Raw genomic sequence first — 20,818 nt, forward strand, 5'->3', positions numbered from 1 at the left:
TAGAATAATTATTTTTATATAGTTGATTAATTAATAATTTATTGCAAAAGATTATCAATATAAAATTTAGACTATAATTTAATCAATTAATTTAATTTTTAATATTTATTTTTATATAAATATACATTTTTTTAATATTTATTTATAAAAGCAATATATTACGTGCATTATCAAGAATAGTATAGAAGATGGTATAACCCTAAACTATAATAAACTACCTAAATAGCTAACGGGCTAAATTTAATAGGTTATTGAAAATTTAATATATTATAGTAATATTGTATCATATAAAAAAATTATATAAAAAAATAAATTATAAATATATATAATGAATATAAATAATATAATATACTATTTAAAAAACTAATATTTAATAAAAGTACTTATATTTTCTACTCGATAAAAAATATTTATGTTTTATAAAAATAAAATTTTTCTTTTACAAATTACAAATTTATAATTACTTTTTTTATTTATAAAATTTATTAAATAATTTATTTACATAATTTTTATAATAATATACGCATGTTGCGGAATATATATATATATATAAACAGATTGAGCTTACCATATGACTTCAATAAATCCATAAAAAAAAAGGTGGGCAGTTGGGAGTCGACTCGGCTTCCAAGCAATTACCTAATGCCAAGTGTCCACAGCTTCTCGTGCCGCCCTTTCATTTCATGCTCTTCGAGCTCGTCACTGGCCTATCCAGGATCCAGATTCTACACCTTCTTTCACGTCCCGTGTTCGATTCCCCACTCTCCCTTCCCTCTCTCTATGTCTGTTATTTTTTTTTTTTTTGGTCTATAACTAACCATTTTAGTAACTGACTCCAACTTCTTCTTCACTCTTCTTTGTCCCTTCTGCTCCTTCTCTTTCTCTTCTCTCTCTCTCTCTGTCAACGCACATGGCTTCCCTCCACCACGCTAATGTTGTTAAGGTACTGAAATTATTCTAACTTTCTTCTATTTATTGTTTCCATGGTTTTTATTTATTTTTTTAATTTCTTTGGTTGCTCAATTGAATGGGAATTTTAAGGGTTTTCTTCTTTTCTCGGTATTTTAGGGTGCCACAGTTCTTATGGTTGGAGCAGGTGGTATTGGCTGCGAGTTACTCAAGACACTTGCTCTCTCTGGCTTTCAAGATATTCATATCGTGAGTATTTCACCTGCCTCTCTTATTTTTAATGGGATTTTAGAAATGGGTTCTCTTGTTTTTAGGTTTTTGCTTTTCTGGGTTGTACTTATATCAGTGTTTCTAGGGTTTAAACCGACTGATTACGCTGGTTTAGCCTTATTTCATGTCTTGGTGATTATTGTTTCATTTGTTCATAAATTGGAGCCCGTGTAATTCAATATGAAGAATATCATAGCTGGTAAGGATTAATAGTCTGTTGAAAGATTTCTGAGAATTTTGTTATTCTTTTACAAATTTTTATTATTTGTGAAAATTGGAAGTCACCAATGTTCATGAAATTATTTATAGTTAAAGCTATTTTTGTAAGTACAAGGCTGTCTTGCATGTCAGATGTGGAGGTGACAGGGTTTGCTGTGTGAATGATGTGTTGAGACTGTTTTCAGTGGAGTGATCCTTTGCTATTGGGAGTTGCATGTTATGCATGTTCTAGGGAAACCTAGGGTGGTGAGTTGGCAGAATTTTTGTGGTATGAGAACTCATCATGGTTGCAGTACTGTTGCAAATTTTGGTGTGGTTCTGTGTTACTGTTGTTGGTTGTGACTTTCTAGTTAAATAGGTATGATATACAACTTAGATTGTGGGATTATGATTTATTGATGGTTTATGTTTGTTTTTATGGGATGTTAAGAGGCAGTGGCGAAGGATTGCATAAGGAGGTTCATTAGGAGCTAATGGTGGCTATTTGCTTGAAGTCTTCATTTGGATATGCTATATGGATTATTTTTTTCCATTTAGTTTGTTTGAAACCAAATTCACATCAATATTTAGAAATTATAAGTCATTTGATACTACTTTTGTTCTTGTCATTTAAGGTCTTCCCTTTTACTTTCTCAACCTTTCCACCACTAGCTTATCACACTTCAGTATTGGGGCATTAGATATTCTATGTTGGACATGATCAAACCATGTTAATCGACCCTCTCATTTTATCCCTAATGTGCACTACATGCATACTCTTGCGGATGTGGTCATTTCTGTTCTTATCCTTTATCATATTACCGGACATTCATGTTAACATCTACATTTCTTTAACACTCATTTTGTGTGTATATTGTATCTTAGATGCTCGACATTCACTCTCATACGACATAGATAGATTGACCACTGTTCTATAAAAGTTTTTATTACAGATATCAATAAATTTTTTTGTTGTTAGAGTCAAAGACAGTGGTGGAAGTGTTTCTAGTGAGATGTTTGTTAATGGGTGGTAGTGAGAACTAGGAGGAGTCACTTGAAACAGAGGTGACTAGGTCAGTTGCACTCCCTTGGTAAAAAAAGAAGGGTAGGTTGGTTTGAGCACAATCTAGCAAATAGCTTTTTTACTTTTGGTTACAGTTGTAATTCTTATGTTGCTAATTGAACTTAAACCTTGAATTGCTCAATGGAAAATTTGAAGTGGGGGCTCCAACACAAACTGAAACTGCAGGTTCTATTTGTCCTTTATCTGAATCTGCATTAATAGAGATGGAATTTCATGGCCTTTTTTTCTTGGTTGTATCATGACTTAAATCATCAGCAAACTATGTGAGATGGGAAACATCTGAAAAGTAAGAGGATGCAGGACTAAATGATTGCTTCCTCAGTAGGCTGTTATTTACGTGCAATCTACGTAACTGCTTTTGTGGCTAGACATCTATTTTCTTATGTAGAAGTCAAATTTTATTGCTACCATTCTTGAATTTCTTGTAAGAAAATTAAGGAGATATTATAATCTCAAGAATGAACAAATGGTTTTGCATTGAAATTTCAATTGCACAGGACATTTTTTTCTAGATTTTGTCTTTAGACTCTTGATCTGTTGCAATATTGGTTGATGTATTTTCTTGTATCTATCTGCAGATTGATATGGACACAATAGAAGTCAGTAACCTTAACAGACAATTTTTGTTCCGGCAATCACATGTTGGGCAGTCAAAGGCCAAGGTCATTGTTTTCCATCATCATTTTTTGCTCTCATGGGCAATGTTTAATTGTACATTGATATTATTTGTATTAAATGTTTCATCCAGGTCGCTCGCGATGCTGTGTTACGATTTAGGCCTCACATAAGCATTACGCCATACCATGCAAACGTGAAAGATTCTAACTTCAATGTTGACTTTTTCAAGCAGTTTAGTGTTGTTCTGAATGGTCTTGACAATTTGGACGCAAGGCGACACGTGAACCGTCTTTGCTTGGCAGCTGAAGTTCCTTTGGTTGAAAGTGGGACTACTGGGTTTTTAGGACAGGTGATCTTTTGTTAAGTACTGCCCTTTGTCAAGAATGTACTAAAGGCATTATTATTTTAATTTTATTTTATGTCATTTGATTAATGGGTTTATTTCTGAATTTATTCATCTTTTTCCCCCTCGTTTCTTTGGTCTACAAGTTTTTCATTCAAAGTGGTTGTATGACCAATTATTTGAAGTTTCTGGCTTTTCATTTGCACCAACCCCCCCCCAACTAAACTTAACTAAGCCTTTATCTAAAAAATTTGGGGTCGGCTATATGAATTCGCTTTCTCCACTCTAAACGATTTTGGGTTAAATCCTAAAAAATGTGTAATGCTTCTAGGTCATGTTGTACTACTCTCCTCCAAGTCAATTTAGGTCTACCTTTTTTTTTTTTTTCTATCCTCTAACTTAATGTGCTCTACTTGTCTAACTGGAGTCTCCGTATGTCTACGCTTCACATGACCAAACCACCTCAATCTCCCTTCTCTCAACTTATCCTCAATTGGCATCACTCCTACCTTTTCTCTAATACTCTCATTATGGACTTTATCTAGTCTAGTATGGCCACTCATCCACCTTAACATTCTCATCTCTGCAACTTTTATTTTAGACGCATACGACTCTTTCAGTGCCCAACACTCACTACCATATAATATAGCCGGTCGTATAGCTGTACGGTAAATTTTTCCTTTCAACTTATTGGGAATCTTGCGATCACATAAAACTTCCGTGGCACGTCTCCACTTCAACCATCCGGCTTTAATCCTATGACTAACATCCTCCTCATATCCTCCATCTACTTGAAGAACTGAGCCGAGATATTTAAAGTGATTACTTTAGGACAGTACCACTCTTTCCAAGTTAACTCCTTCCCTATCACCAGTTTGGCCTTCACTGAACTTGCAATGCATGTATTCTGTCTTCGTTCTACTTAACTTAAAGCCCTTTGACTCTAGAGTACTTCTCCAAAGTTTTAGCTTTTTATTGACTCCTTCTCGCGTCTCATCTATCAGAACAATATCATCCGTAAACATCATGCACTAAGGAATACTCTCTTGTATATGCTTCGTCAATTCATCTAAAACTAATGTAAAAAGGTAAGGGCTTATAGCTGATCCTTGGTGTAATCCAATTGAGATCTAAAACTAATGTAAAAAGGTAAGGGCTTATAGCTGATCCTTGGTGTAATCCAATTGAGATCGGAAAATCTCTTGTGTCCCCTCCCACTGTGCGCACAATAGTAGTTGCTCCTTCATACATATCTTTCAACACTTGTATGTACCTAATAGATACCCTTTTTTGTTCTAACACACTCCATAAGACATCTCTTGGAACACTATCATAAGCTTTCTCCGAATCAATAAAACCATGTGTAGATCTTTTTTCACATCTCTATATTTTCTCCATCAAGCTTCTAATGAGAAAGATCACTTCCATAGTTGAACGACCGGGCATGAAGCCAAATTAATTGAGAGAGATAGAAGTATCATGACGTAGTCAATGCTCCTCAACTCTCTCTCACAACTTCATAGTATGGCTCATGAGTTTAATTTTCCTATAATTTGAGTAACTCTGTATGTCTCCCTTATTTTTAAAAATAGGTACTAAAATGCCCCTCCTCCATTCATCAAGCATTTTCTTTTATTTTAGAATCTTATTAAATAATTTAGTTAACCATGTCACTCTCATATCTCCCAAACACTTCCACATTTCAATTGGTATTCCATCGGGTCCACAGGCTTTGGAAGTTGCTAATTAAGCAGCTCAAAGAATTGATTCTACTTGTTTCAATTATTTGATGTAGCCAAACTTACTTATTTTCTATTCCCTTAATTGCCACACATGTACACACACTCACCATAAGATGTTTATGTTTATAAGTTGATGGTCTTGTTGTTATTTGTTCTTATGTTTCTAATAATTATGATATATATATATATATATATATATATCCTTTTTCTGTATTCTGGAGTCAGGTCACAGTGCATGTGAAGGGGAAAACAGAGTGCTATGAGTGTCAGCCTAAACCTGCCCCAAAGACATATCCTGTTTGTACAATTACTAGTACTCCATCCAAGGTACATGGTTATCGAGTTCTGTTCCTTATGGCTGTAATTTTATTAACATTATTTATTTTGGTGAGGCGTGGTGGATGCTTTCTTTGGTTTTTTTGGGCCTGTTGTTGACAAAAACAAGTAAACGTACCCTGGATCTTTAGCTTACTGTAAATTCTTTTAGTTGGGAGGCAATATCTCAAAGCATGAATGAAAAATGGAATTATGTTGCAGTAAATGTCTGAGGTGCCCACATTCTTGTTTTCTGGACTTTTTTGGGACTTCCCTTAGATTTTGATAAATAGCTAATTGTAAATGGTTTTTACTTGGATTGTTGACTTCTACATTCTAGAAACTGCCTTAACCATATGTTTTCTACTCTCTTTGCAATATGGAAATTAAATCATTAAGTTGTAAGAAAATGTTTGATCTGTGAGAATTATGATAATTCTTCACATAATTTTCAAGACAATGTGCCCCACATATTGATATTTGTTGTTTTGGTTTAAAACTGCAGTTTGTTCACTGTATTGTTTGGGCAAAGGATCTTCTTTTTGCAAAGTTTTTTGGAGACAAGAATCAGGAAAATGATTTAAATGTACGGTCTAGTGATGCTTCTAACTCATCAGAACATGCTGAAGATGTATTTGAACGAAGAAACAATGAAGATATTGAGCAATATGGAAGGAGAATTTATGATCATGTGTTTGGTTATAATATTGAGGTGGCTTTGTCTAATGAGGAGACGTGGAAAAACTGTACTAGGCCAAAGCCCATATATAGTGGGGATGTTCTTCCTGAAAACTTGAATCATCAAAATGGTAATGTTGATAAAAGCCGTGCAACTGATGATCTTTCATCAGTGTCTTCCATGGCATCTTTGGGCTTGAAGAATCCACAGGATGTATGGAGCCTTACAGAAAATTCAAGAGTTTTTCTTGAATCTTTGAAACTATTTTTTGCAAGCAGAGAAAAGGTTTGCTCTGATATCTTGCTTTTAAGGAAGTGATTGATAAAATCCTTGAGCCTCTTCATGCTATTTTTTTGGTCTTTCCAATGTAAAATTGAGAATTTTTTTGGCAGGAGATTGGAAACCTGAGTTTTGACAAAGATGATCAGTTAGCAGTGGAATTTGTTACTGCTGCAGCAAATATTCGAGCTGCTTCATTTGGGATTCCTTTGCATAGCCTCTTTGAAGCTAAAGGTATTGCAGGTAATATCGTGCATGCTGTGGCAACGACTAATGCAATTGTAGCTGGTTTAATTGTCATTGAAGCAATCAAGGTGTTGGAAAGGGATACTGACAATTACAGGTGTGGCTCAATTCCCTTTTCCTCATTGTTAACTTTATTTCTCATTTTTTAAATATACATGAGGTGGCTTTATCCTTAGTACTCTTAAAGGTGGTTGAGAGGTAGGTCTAAGGGGCTGAGGCTGGTCTTTTAGTTGTTTCTTAATTACTCAACTGGTCAACTTTCTGGTAAGCCTCAGCCTCAAACTACCTGGTTATTTCCAAACTAAGAGGGGCAAAGAGGTTTGAGGCTGGAGTCGTTCTCTCTACTTTCCTTAGATGGATAGTCTGCCAATGTTTTACTTGTCTTTTATAGAAGTAAGGCCAGTGGCATATAGTTTCAAGAAATTCTTACAAGTTTTGAAATATTAGCTCTATTGTGCAGCTTTTTTGTTCTAATCTTATCTAATGGCCATGCAGGATGACATATTGTTTAGAACATCCATCAAGAAAGATGCTTCTTATGCCAGTGGAACCCTTTGAACCTAACAAATCATGCTGTGTTTGTTCTAAGGTAGATCTTTATTTTTTTATTTTAGAACTTTGTGGAATTACCTTTGCATGTGTTTTGATTCATTGGTTTCCTGGTGCTTATATTCTCATGATTGTTATAGTCACCACTATCGCTGGAGATTAATACTCACCGTTCAAAGTTGCGGGATTTTGTTGAGAAGATAGTTAAAGCCAAGCTTGGCATGAACTTCCCATTGATTATGCATGAATCAAAACTTCTTTATGAAGTTGGTGATGATCTTGAAGATGATATGATAGCAAATTATACTGCCAACCTTGAAAAGGTATTTAATCAAGTGCCTGAATATTATAAGTGCCTGAGTATTATATATATTGAAATGCAATTAATGTGATTATTTATTTATTTATTTATTATTCTTTTTTTATTTCAACATTTCTCCTCCCTCATTCCAAATCAGGTGCTATCTGAGCTACCTTCTTCAGTTACTGGTGGAACAATGCTCACAGTAGAAGATCTTCAACAGGAGTTCACTTGCAATATCTATATCAAGCATAGGTTTGGTTTTATCTTATTGTTTCATTCCTTTTCACGTTATGCTTGAGAAAGGTTTCTGTATCTATTTTTGGTTCGAGGATGTGGATGGTCTCAATAGAAAAGTTTTGCATTCTGCTTTGCTTCTTTTTCATCTTTGTCCTACTAATATCATTGGCCTGGTTATGGATGGTGATTGGAGAGCTTCTGTATTAACTTGTTCTGGAAGTTGAAAAAGGTGCACATGCAATCTAGAAGTTCATGATGCCACACATATAGTTTCTTAAATTGTTCTCCTTACTAATGATCAGATCAATTTGTTACTTTTTTATTTTTTTTTTAATTTTTTGCCCCTAAACTTACCCTCTTAGATTACACTTTCTTTTCTGATGATTAAATGACATGGGTTCAGGTGTTTCTTCAGAGCTTAGAAAATAGCCCTAATTATTTTGTATCGTGCGGTGTAACTTATTGGCTCTGTGATGATGATGATGATAGTGGCAATGAAGAATATTAAAATTTGTTTACTTTGCCGGTCAAGTTGAATGATATGTTTGTATTTGATTTTGAGGGAGGATGGTTTCATTAGTTAAATGTTTCTTAAGTTGTCTTGTGGTTTAGAGTCTTGGATTGAATTTTCTTTTGAAGTGACACAGTGGTTGCGATCCATTTTAGTGGACCATTAGAAGTTATCTTCTTTTATAGTTATCCATTTAAAATGGCTGTGATGTTTTAAAGACTAATTAGAGACCAGTTCAGTGACAACAATGCATTGCTGCCTGAAACCTGTGCATAAAATGCGACTGTTATAAAGAATTTGATTTTCAGATTTAATGTAATATTTTATGGCTGATTTTTTTTTCTCTGTCCTGATGTCAGATTAGCAACTAAATGTTTTATTCTATTGATTTCTCACAGGGAAGAATTTGATGAGGAGAAAGAACCTGATGGAATGGTTCTCTCTGGATGGACACGTGCTCCTGATAAGAAGGATGATAACAAGTCAGTTGGAAATGGTGGGAGCACATCAAAGGCATCACCAACAGAGGCTCAAAAAGCAGTTGAGCTTGATGAAATTTCAGAAGGGACTGAGATTTCTGGGAAGAAGAGAAAACGACCAGAGGTTTCAACCAATGAAACTAATAATCACAATGAAGTCCAAAAGGTTGATGTTGTTGACGATGAAGACGATGAACTAGTCATGCTTGATCATTGGGATACAGACAACAAGAAGAAAAGGTTGCAATAGTTTTTGGTTCAACTTTGTTGACATCCTAATTTTGTAACATTGGGGAGAATGGTGATTCTTTGGTGCTCATAATTGCTATTAGGTAGCAGCTTTTTAGTGTCTTTGGATGAGTAGATACCATTAATTGTTTCACCATTTCACTTTTGTGGTTTACTGGTGTTCTAACAATGCTCATTCTTCCTAGCTAGCTAAGATTAACAGAGTGGAATTTTGTAATGGTACAAAATATGAAGTACCTGAATATTTTGGAAATTATAGTCAGTTTTCAAACTTGATCATAATCTTTCAACCAATCTTTCCTTCAAATTAGTCTTTCTATGTGTACCCAGGATTGGATGGTGAACAAAGACCCTTGGATTGCCAAAGCTTCCCAAAACCAAATGCTTTTAGCAATTCACTGGCGCCTGTGTATGATCATTGGAATGCAAGTTGACGTATGTAGTGTGTGCCTAGATTAGGTTGCTTTATTTTATTTTGTAATGGCATTGAAATTAGGCCAAAAGCTCCTTGTGGCTTGAGACATTTTTTAAAAATACAGAATATCATCTATATATAGATAAGAGCACCATAGAAAATTGGCTCAAATATTTAGACACAATTAGCTCAAATATTCAATTGCCATTTTATCCAGTTGAAGGAAATTAAAATTATATACGTAACACACACATTACTTGCTATAAATAAAATTACAAAAATTGTAGAAAGACATATATATATGATAGTTTCTTGCTTTGATGGCTAAACAACTACAAAATGGTTTTAATTTATTTGAATATATATATAAAATCATCATATTCATATCTACACACCAACATAAGGTGTGGCACATTGGGTGGTACTAGATACCTTTCGACATGTATATGGAGGAATATGCAATTCCCCCCTCTCTGAATATTTCTTCCTTTTCTTGGCATCTGGGTGTTCTTTTTTCTTCAAATCTTCAACACACTGAACATCTGCCATGCACGTAAATGATCTTGATTTCCCTGAGTAGTACCTTGACAACCCTCTCCTGCATATTGAAAAGAAAAAATAAAAATCTTGTATCTTGATGACATCATATAAAAAGGGGAAAAAAGAAATGAAAGAATTTGATTGTATCCTTTACTTCTTTGGAAGATTGTTTCGCAGCGAATCCATGTCGAAGGCCATTGTTTCAGCTGGATTCTCCATTTCTGAGAGAGAGACAGAGAGAGAGAGAGAGAGAGGGAGAGAGAGCTTTGAGGAGGAAGGTGTTTAGGAGTATTTATATGAAAAAAAAAACAGTTGGAAAGATGTAAGGGACAAGGACTCACACGTCATGGGGATAGGGTGACTAATAATATCAAGGAATGAAATTAATTATAGATTTAGCAAATGGAGTCTCGATAAAGGTGGGTTGGCTGAGAGCCTCTAAAACGTATCTATACTTTTTCTTATTTGTCCTATAATAATACACTTTTTTGAGGCATATATCTAACTTTCTGCCCCCACCTCCAATTTTTTTTTTTTATTTTTCTTAACAAGTTCAACATTATACATATTAAAATTCATTAAATATGTTTATTTATTGTTAATTTGATATTAATAATTATTAATATTATATAAAAATGTATAATATTATATTAAAACGGTATAATGTCATATAAAAAATATAATTTTTTATATTAAAGATATAAAATTAACAATAAATAAGTATATTTAATAAGAATCTATTTAGTATTTTTTATTGCTCTAATAGTTTTCAACTATTTTATTAGTCGTTAGTAGTTAGTTATTTGTTATTAGAAGTTAACGGTTTATATACGATTTAAAACTCAGTAGCAGTTAAGCATAAAAATAGTAACATTTATTTGACCTTAATCAAATACTTTTTCAATTTCTAAATACCAACAATATAAATTAGGATCAAAAAATTAAACAATATCTTAAAAGTTGTGGCCAAATAAGTAGGGGTGAGCATTTGATTAATCGAACCGAATCAAATCAAATTTTTAACTAATCGAATTATTAACCAACTCTAAAAATATTAATCAAACCGAATTGTAATTAAGAGAAAATCAAAATTATGTGAAACAAAAAATATTTGGTCAGTTATCGGTTATAACCGAACTAATTAAAAAAATGTATTTTATATTATTAATTATTTAATAAAATATTAATAAAAATATATTTATATTCTTTTTTATTTATAAAAAATAATAAATATAGTTTAATATTAATAAGATAATAATTATAAGTTAAATATTATTATAAAATCATAAAAATAATAATTATAAATAATATAATATTAATAAAATTATAATTAATATATTAATTAATTGAAATTCGATTGTTTCGGTTACCAAATCAAAAATAACTGAACCAATAATTGAAAATAAAAAAATTTTATTATTACTAACAAAAAATGTAACAACCAGAAAAAAAGGGGACTTTGGCGTGTGACAGTGGATTTCCCACTGTCACTGCCAACTTTTTATAAAAAATAAAAAATAAAAAAAAGTTCAAAATCGGGAGGAGGACCCCCCCCATTTTCTCTTCTCTCCTCTCCTCCCCTCTCCTCTTCTTCTTTCCTTCTCCGGTGACTGGCCGATGACCTCCCAAGCGGCTCCCCACCCGACCGGCGACCCTCCGGCGACGGCCAGACACCAGAAACAGCGGCAAGAGAGGGAGAAGAGAGAGAAAACGCGCGCACAGTGGGTAGCGGCTTTCCGGCGCGATTCCGGTTTCATCCGATGTCCGATCGAGGCGATTCAGGTGGCGTTGGAAAGCTTGTTCCGAGAGCTTTCTTTTGATACCAATTTTGCAGCAAATGGAGGTCGGATGAGTGAGATATGGAGGAGAAAAGTTTCGGGTTTTTCAAGCTTTTTCGTCAGATTTAGGACGATCCGAGACCACCTATGGACTGAGGAAGAGGAGAGGAATATGGTGGTATGATCAGATTCGGCAAATGTCACCGGTGACCGGCGGCCGGCCACCGTGCGCGGTGGTTTCGGCGGTGGCTCCGGTGGGCTATGGAGATGATTCAACTTCCAGAGGCTTCCTCATAAATTTTTGGAATTTTTGAGACACAGATAAACTTCGAGTAAGACAATTTTTATTATTTCTCTGTCTGTAGAGCATAAATACAGTGTTTCTTAAACAGGAAAAATTGGAGAAAAATTCTAAGAAAAATATATGATGAAAGTAAAATTATTTGGAGATATTCTATGGTGTTTGTTGAATTTTTGAGTGATTGTAGAATATTTTTGAAAAATATAGATGGATTTTAGTTAGATTTTTAGCATATGGGCATATAAGATTATTTGAAATTAAGATATTTAAATTTTATATAATTGGTTGAAGATTGAGGATGGAGGTTTAAATATGTGAATATTGAATTGAGTTGAATTAAGAATATGTTAGCTGTTGGAAACTTATGGAATCGAGTAAAATTCTTGAATAAAATATTCATGGGTGATTAAAAAAATTACAATTAATCTTGCAATAGCCTATAATATTATTAAGGACCACGGGACAAAATTTTAGAATTTTTAGAGCATGTTTGAGTGGATTTTTACAAAATGTCAATTATAGGGACTAAAACGTAATTTTTAAGGTTTTGAGTATTGCTTGGTTTAGAGGGCCCAGGAGGGGCCATATAATGATGATGAGATATGAGTTGAATTTAGAAGTGTTATTTGAGCCTTTTTGCAGGTTGGGTAGGTCCCAGGTATAGGGGAAACTCTGCCGGATTTCCGGCATAAATTAGGCTGTCTATTGCCTCTTTAGAGTTTATTCTAACTTAGTACTAATAAATTTATAATTTAATTATTAGGTGATCAAAATCAGCTATTTTTCTGCATCCAGCAGCCACAATAGTCATCGGTGTACTGTGAGTAAAATATTAATTTTAATTGTAATTTCGATATTATTATATGTTCAAGCATGTCCATGCATCACTTATAAATATGTATTTATTTAGTTAAACACTAGGCATGTTTTATATTGCATTCATAATTGTTAAAGTGCCATGGATGTTGTTGTGGTAATTTGGAGCAGTATGCGTGAGTTGGCGTGCGTGTGGTATAGTGTTGGCTATGGGCAGGACGGGTAGACACGGCTTGAGATCTTCGCTGGGACCCGGTCCTTCGGGGTAGACACGGCTTGAGTTCTTCGCTGGGACCCCGATTTGGTTTATTAAGCGAAAGTCCGGCTTGAGTTCTTCGCTGGCACAGGTTGGATTTAAGAGAGCTGTATAGGGGATCAGCTCCCATATATTATGATTGATATTACTGGGTGTGTGAGTGCTCCAAATTACCTTTTTGATGTTATGATGTGAAATTATTGCTGGTGTTGCATTTCACTCTACAGGGTGCATTAGTTTTAGATAGTTATAGAGATTATGGTTAAAATTGATATTTTACTCTCTGAGTCGAATGCTCACTCCTGTTCACCATATTTTTCCAGGCTCCAGGAGGAGACATTTTTCAGAATAACCTGTCCCTTTCCTCTCAGGTTATGAAAAGATTACTTAATTGTATTATTATTTTCCAAATTTGTAATTTAGGACTCCGCATGTACTAATAGTAGTATTAATCATGTCAGGGACTACGTGAATTTAAGTTTTTGTATTAATAAATGAAAAAAAAAATTTTGAGTTTTAAATAGTTTGTAAATGATGTAACAAGGTTGAGCTGGGCTCCCCTAATTTCAGTTTTTGATAATTACTGGATTAAGTTGGCCCGAAATGAAATTATAACAGTTTGATTTAAATTATTTTATATGCATATTGGGCCTAAATTATGGGCCTGATTCTGGATTTGAGAACAGTAAGGCTTACTGCGGGCCTCGGGGGCTTTATGCTGGCCCAAGTCCTAGTGCCGGTCCAGCCCATAAGTTGGGTTGTGACAAAGTTGGTATCAGAGCTTAGGCTCTAGATTCATGGGAAATAATATAATTGAGAGTGTAAAAGGAGTTTTGTTAGGATGTTACATGCGGAGTATAGGATTCTGTTTCATCTTTTTCTGTAATTCTTTGTTTCTAGATTCTACGTTATACCTCGGGAAATATAAGAGTACCTCAGTTAGTGTCTTGATTTTCGTGGAGTACATAGAAACATGAAATAGATTTAGCAAACTTATTGAGGTCTACCATGGAAACACGTACTCCAATAAATACTATATTTTTATCAGTATGGGTTTAAATGGTATGCCCATTTCGTGCAAGGCACGAGTACATAAAGGTGAGTCTTGAAAGTATAGTTGCCCTAGATAAGGATGAGGATACTATTGCTGGCAGTCATCAGTGGATGATCTAGTCATAATAAGTTTATGATAATAGAAGATTCAAGAGAAATAAGAGATTAAGAGACCTAGTCTGTCAGGACGTATCGTAGTAACTATACAATGTTTTCAATGTCTGCTTTGTAAGCTGCAGATTACAGTACCAACATGAGATTATTGTGTAGAGCTGCATGCATCCCCGTGGTGCTCCATAATGAGGGTGTTTGAGATGGCTTTTGTTTTGATACAGTTATGCTAGAACAGAGTTCTATATCTGCAGAGGAGTTGGGAACTCCTGGTTAAGAGTCTAGGGTTAGAATATTAAATGTTCACAGTTGGGTGATAACTAGAGTCAGTGACTCAGTTACCCTAACATGAGCTACAGTTACATCAAGAGTTGCCCTCAGACCATAGGTTTCGGATTAGTTGCAAAGTAAAGGTGACACCTATAGAGTGAGACCATCTAGTCTTCAGTATGGAATTTTGGATGGTTTATGTAGTACGACAGATGTTTTGCTTAGAGCTTAGTGAGAATAGTATACCCGTTGTGTATCGGCAAGGTGTAAAGTACAACCCTACTACCTAGGGAAAGTCAAAACTATGAATTGATGATTCATAGAGCTATGATATGATAGGAGAGTCATTAATTTGACATGGTTTGGGCAAGATGGTAAATGTAGTACCTTTGTTGCAATAAGTTAGGGTATAGTCCTATCTTTTTAGAAGGGATCAAAGGTTATTATTAATAATGGTGACCAACAAAATAGTGCCCCAGATGGGACTGTAGAGTGTGGTAGAGAGTAGTTGGCTCGGGTATCCTGCAGATGATGCAAGTTCCATTATAGGAATCATATATAATTAGATCATGATGGATGTAAATCCTTTGAATTGAATGACGGGTTTGGGTGCCCGGAATCTTAAGTTTTGGCTAATGGAGTAAACATGGAAAATAATAATAATAATAACAAATAAATAAAATTACTGCAGAATCAGTTCTCGAGGTAGTAAGGGTATTATGTAAGCTAAAGGATAAGAATAGAAATCATACGATAAAAGTATGACTGCAATTTCCTGAGTTTCTTTCTAACTTCATATTGTTCAAAACAATAGTATAATCTAATTATAATAATTTTAAGAGTAATAAATTAGCGAAGATAAATCACAGAAGGCCAATGGATAGAGAAAGTACAAAATGAAAGTTGGGACAATTGATTGCAGATGCAATATAATCTAAATGCCAGTGGAAGTACTAGCTAGAGTGGTCAAATGACCAAATCGGAGTAGCACAGATATGTGATAACGTGGTAGAGACTCTGAAAGATATAGTTAGCAAGTACAACTATCATATTAGGAAGAATAATGGAACCAGGGATAGAATAGTCAAGTTCTATTTTGGGTAAGACAAAAGAAATAAATGAAAGGACGACCTGAAGGGCGCATAATAAAAGGAACAAAGTTAAGATATAGGGTAGGCTAAGTGTTATTCTTGGCAAGGTAAATGACAAGGACGGAGAACCCAAAATGGGACCACATTAGTGAGAATAGTGATGGAGATATGGAATCTAGTAATGTGATATTCATAGCATGATGTAGTTGAGGTAGTGCCAGGGGCTAAAATATAGAGCTTGGAGTTACATGATCGGATCATACTTTATCTATTCCCTATTCCTAAAGTGAAGTGGATAGCAAAGGGGCAAGATTCTTTTAACTTGTTAACAGTATCAAGAAGATTAGGCGAGGAATACAATAATAATGAGCAAAAGCTAGAAGGTGTGCGATGGTATTGCGGACTACCTAATTAGGTACAGAAAGAGAAGTTAGTAAGCAGTAAGTTGAATAAAAGTGAGTCTAAGGGATCAAATAGGTATGATGAGTGGAAAGAATTACAGATAATGACACATAGGCTTTAGGTTAGACTTTTGAGATAGTGAGAAGGTAGTTAGAGGTTCATTATGAATATCAGGTAAACATTTTTAGTGTGATCAACAGAATCACTTTGTAGTGAAGCAATAACGATAGGACAACAGTAGGGGTAGAACGAAAAGTGACAAGTCTGGGTGGTTATAAATCACTAAAAAGTTCAAGGATCAAATTAATGACCATAGATAAGGGTGGAATTAGTGTCAGAAGAATCTATTAGCGAGAGAAATCTTTCAGGAATCAACAAAAGTTAGGAGCACAATATAAATGATGATAGATATGAATCATAGGTCGAGTATAAGTAAAGTTAATAAATTATAAAATATTATGTCAGGAAGGACAATGGTACGGTAAAGAGTGCATGCAGATGATATCTTGTAGGTAGAGCACAATTGTGCTAGGAGATGATAAAATTTGAAGAGAAAGACCAAGAAATATAGGTTAAATGTTATTATATGGATAATCGGGCGTAGTTGAATATAAGAGGATATTTTTCTTTCTTTTCAAGTTTAGCTTATGCTATTAGTTCTAGAGAGTTATATAAGGAACAAAGACTGAGGCAAGGAGACCTAGTTATTTGAGATTTTGATAGGCACCAATTCATATACAATTTCCTGATATGAGAATGACAGTAAGTGCATACCTAGTGTTAAGTATGAAAGGACGATCAGAGTAATGACAGGAGTTAAATTGAGTTAGCTACTAAGGCTTGCAACTGTTTTAAACTATGAGCTAGATGAAGTACTATTTATGGATGAGTTTTAATAGATGAAGTTGTTGCTGATGGGCAATTTGAGGTTGAAGTTTAGAAAGCTATGGGTAGTATATGTGATTATATTAAGGAGAATGAACACGTGAAGTATCTTGTTTGAAATTAAGGCATGACACATATTTCCCACAACCGTGTTAGTTCAGATGGAACCTATAGTTTATGGGGCTCCTATCCATCCAGGATGAGCAATTTCCTACTAAGGCTGGTAAGGAATGATAATGTTCTGATAGTTAAGTTGGAAAAGGGGGATACAAAAAGAATTTTCTATGGTTAATTATAAGTGTTACAAAAAGTGAAGAATGTGCTGGTAGGAGTAAATCGTAAGGTTAGAATTCTCGAAGTAATAGAACTAGTAATCAAGATAAGACTAAGAAATAAAATGAAAGTTAAAGTTGATGATGGGATGGACATCCTTGAAGGAAAAAGGTGTAAGGGTGAAATAGGATTAAGATTAAGGAATAAGTGTAGCAGGTTGAAAAGATATCAACAATAGCAGAAATAGGAAAAGGAAGTGGATAAGATCCAAAGGATAGGAAGAAAGCTCGGTAGAGCTAGTTATAATGATGAGGATAAGGAGGAATAGGTATGCTAGGAAAACACTAAGAGATGTTTAAAACAAGTTATTATGAGATGATAGATTAAAAGAGTAGTAGAGCCTCGATCTGAGTGCCAATGTGTCAGAAGTAGGCCACATACTAAGAAGCTATAGGAAGAAGTCTAGATATTTCCATTCCAGAGAAGGAGTGAGAATTGATAAAGTCACATGGATTGAGTTGTCAGGGAATATAAACACTTTTGTTACCTAGAAGGAGAGACCCAGTTTACTTTCCAATGTTGATAAATAATACACTTGGCCCTTGGAGGAGACTCTACCTAACTAGTTACATAAAATGGGCAAAGGTTAGTTTAAGTACCTTAGTAATGACACAAAAGAGATTAAAAATTTGAAGTATCATGGGAGTGAGAAGATTTATAGGTATTGACCACTGAGGTCATAAGAAGAGGGAAGATCTCGAACAAGATGCCTAGATTAGGTGCTACAGGAAAGCTACTCATAAGATACCATGGAATAAGGAAAATAAGTTATGTCATTGGGGAAACAGAGATTATTGAAACAAAGGAATGAGGACTGAAGTCGCCAAGAGACTTGTTGGGGCGTAATAAAAGTGAGGTAAGCACCAAAGTTGATTGAAGTTATGAGACATCGAGTCAAGAACAGTGAGGTATAGCGAATACTTGAAATGTCAGAAAAATGGTCAATGAATAGTTACAAGATAAAAGCCCTCTAGAAAGAGATGATGACAAATAGGACACTATAGTAGAATCAGAGAGCGGTAGAATGTCATATAAAATATACGAAGAGTTTGAAGAATAAATGTTTTACCAATCTCTACATAGCTGGAGGAGTAATGATTGCACTTATTCTAATAATCTTCTTTTCCTTATTTCTTGTTTATTCAAAAATTCGAGAACGAATTTTTCTCAAGGGGGGAAGAATGTAACAACCAGAAAAAAAAAGGGGACTTTGGCGTGTGACAGTGGATTTCCCACTATCACTGCCAGCTTTTTATAAAAAAAAAAAAAAAAAAAAAGTTCAAAATCAGGAGGAGGACCTCCCACCCCCCCCCCCCCCCAATTTTCTCTTCTCTCCTCTCCTCCCCTCTCTTCTTCTTCTTTCCTTATCCGGTGACCGGCTGGCGACCTCCCAAGCGGCTCCCCACCCGGCCGCTCGACCCTCCGGCAACGACCAGACACCAGAAACGGCGGCAAGAGAGGGAGAAGAGAGAGAAAACGTGTGCACAGTGGATAGCGGCTTTCCTGCGCGATTCCGGCTTCATCCGACGTCCGATCGAGGCGATTCAAGTGGCGTTGGAAAGCTTGTTCCAAGAGCTTTCTTTTGATACCAATTTTGCAGCAAATGGAGGTCGGATGAGTGAGATATGGAGGAGAGAAGTTTCGGGTTTTTCAAGTTTTTTTGTCAGATCTAGGACAATCCGACTGTTGGATCGACGATCCGAGACCACCTATGGACTGAGGAAGAGGAGAAGAATATGGTGGTATGATCAGATCTGGCAAATGTCGCCGGCGACCGTCGACCGGCCACCGTGCGCGGTGGTTCCGGCGGTGGCTCCGGTGGGCTATGGGGATTATTCAACTTCCAGAGGCTTCCTCATAAATTTTTTGAATTTTTGAGACACAGATAAACTTCAGGTAAGACAATTTTTATTATTTCTCTGTCTGTGGAGCATAAATACAGTGTTTCTTAAACAGGAAAAATTGAAGAAAAATTCTAAGAAAAATATATGATGAAAGTAAAATTATTTGGAGATATTCTACGGTATTTGTTGAATTTTTGAGTGATTGTAGAATATTTTTGAAAAATATAGATGGATTTTAGTTAGATTTTTAGCATATGGGCATATAAGATTATTTGAAATTAAGATATTTAAATTTTATATAATTGGTTGAAGATTGAGGATGGAGGTTTAAATATGTGAATATTGAATTGGGTTGAATTAAGAATATGTTAGCTGTTGGAAACTTATGGAATCGAGTAAAATTTTTGAATAAAATATTCATGGGTGATTAAAAAAATTACAATTAATCTTGCAATAGCCTTATAATATTATTAAGGACCACGGGACAAAATTTTAGAATTTTTAGAGCATGTTTGAGTGAATTTTTACAAAATATCAATTATAGGGACTAAAACGTAATTTTTAAGGTTTTGAGTATTGCTTGGTTTGGAGGGCCCAGGAGGGGCCATATAATGATGATGAGATATGAGTTGAATTTAGAAGTGTTATTTGAGTGTTTTTGCAGGTTGGGTGGTCCCAGGTATAGGGGAAACTCTGCCGGATTTCTGGCATAAATTAGGCTGTCTATTGCCTCTTTAGAGTTTTATTCTAACTTAGTACTAATAAATTTATAATTTAATTATTAGGTGATCGAGATCAGCTATTTTTCTGCATCCAGCAGTCACAATAGTCATCGGTATACTGTGAGTAAAATATTAATTTTAATTGTAATTTCGATATTATTATATGTTCAAGCATGCCCATGCATCACTTATAAATATGTATTTATTTAGTTAAACACTAGGCACGTTTTATGTTGCATTCATAATTGTTAAAGTGCCATGGATGTTGTTGTGGTAATTTGGAGCAGTATGCGTGAGTTGGCGTGCGTGTGGTATAGTGTTGGCTATGGGCAGGACGGGTAGACACGGCTTGAGATCTTCGCTGGGACCCGGTCCTTCGGGGTAGACACGGCTTGAGTTCTTCGCTGGGACCCCGATTTGGTTTATTAAGCGAAAGTCCGGTTTGAGTTCTTCGCTGGCACAGGTTGAATTTAAGAGATCTGTATAGGGGATCAGCTCCCATATATTATGATTGATATTACTGGGTGTGTAAGTGCTCCAAATTACCTTTTTGATGTTATGATGTGAAATTATTGCTGGTGTTGCATTTCACTTTACAGGGTGCATTAGTTTTAGATAGTTATAGAGATTATGGTTAAAATTGATATTTTACTCTCTGAGTCGAACGCTCACTCCTGTTCACCATATTTTTCCAGGCTACAGGAGGAGAAATTTTTCAGAATAACATGTCCCTTTCCTCTCAGGTTATGAAAAGATTACTTAATTGTATTATTATTCTCAAAATTTGTAATTTAGGACTCCACATGTACTAGTAGTAGTATTAATCATATCAGGGACTGCGTGAATTTAAGTTTTTATATTAATAAATGAAAAAAAAAATTATGAGTTTTAAATAGTTTTTAAATGATGTAACAGGGTTGAGCTGGGCTCCCCTAATTTCAGTTTCTGATAATTACTGGATTAAGTTGGCCCGAAATGAAATTATAACA

General features: G+C 34.9%; 2 protein-coding genes across 2 annotated transcripts; one reads left to right on the forward strand and one right to left on the reverse strand.

Annotated features, from left to right (window-relative positions):
• The first annotated feature begins 681 nt into the window (after positions 1 to 681).
• On the forward strand, positions 682 to 9,294 carry LOC110648465 (SUMO-activating enzyme subunit 2). Its single transcript, XM_058141320.1, has 11 exons — positions 682 to 943; positions 1,069 to 1,158; positions 3,040 to 3,123; positions 3,210 to 3,428; positions 5,390 to 5,491; positions 5,985 to 6,443; positions 6,551 to 6,780; positions 7,179 to 7,272; positions 7,373 to 7,555; positions 7,691 to 7,788; positions 8,683 to 9,294. Exons 1-11 carry the CDS (start codon positions 911 to 913, stop codon positions 9,011 to 9,013), a joined length of 1,923 nt encoding a protein of 640 aa, XP_057997303.1. The 5' UTR covers positions 682 to 910; the 3' UTR covers positions 9,014 to 9,294.
• Positions 9,295 to 9,727: 433 nt separating this feature from the next.
• LOC131176310 (protein OXIDATIVE STRESS 3-like) lies at positions 9,728 to 10,280 on the reverse strand. The gene is made up of 2 exons (XM_058141321.1): positions 10,122 to 10,280; positions 9,728 to 10,025 (listed from the first exon to the last, which is right to left on the reverse strand). The coding sequence occupies exons 1-2, from the start codon at positions 10,184 to 10,186 to the stop codon at positions 9,815 to 9,817; spliced, it is 276 nt and encodes a 91-aa protein (XP_057997304.1). The 5' UTR covers positions 10,187 to 10,280; the 3' UTR covers positions 9,728 to 9,814.
• Positions 10,281 to 20,818: the final 10,538 nt, after the last annotated feature.

The sequence above is a fragment of the Hevea brasiliensis genome, unplaced genomic scaffold (genome assembly GCF_030052815.1).
Source record: "Hevea brasiliensis isolate MT/VB/25A 57/8 unplaced genomic scaffold, ASM3005281v1 Scaf1, whole genome shotgun sequence".
Taxonomy (NCBI): Eukaryota; Viridiplantae; Streptophyta; class Magnoliopsida; order Malpighiales; family Euphorbiaceae; genus Hevea; species Hevea brasiliensis.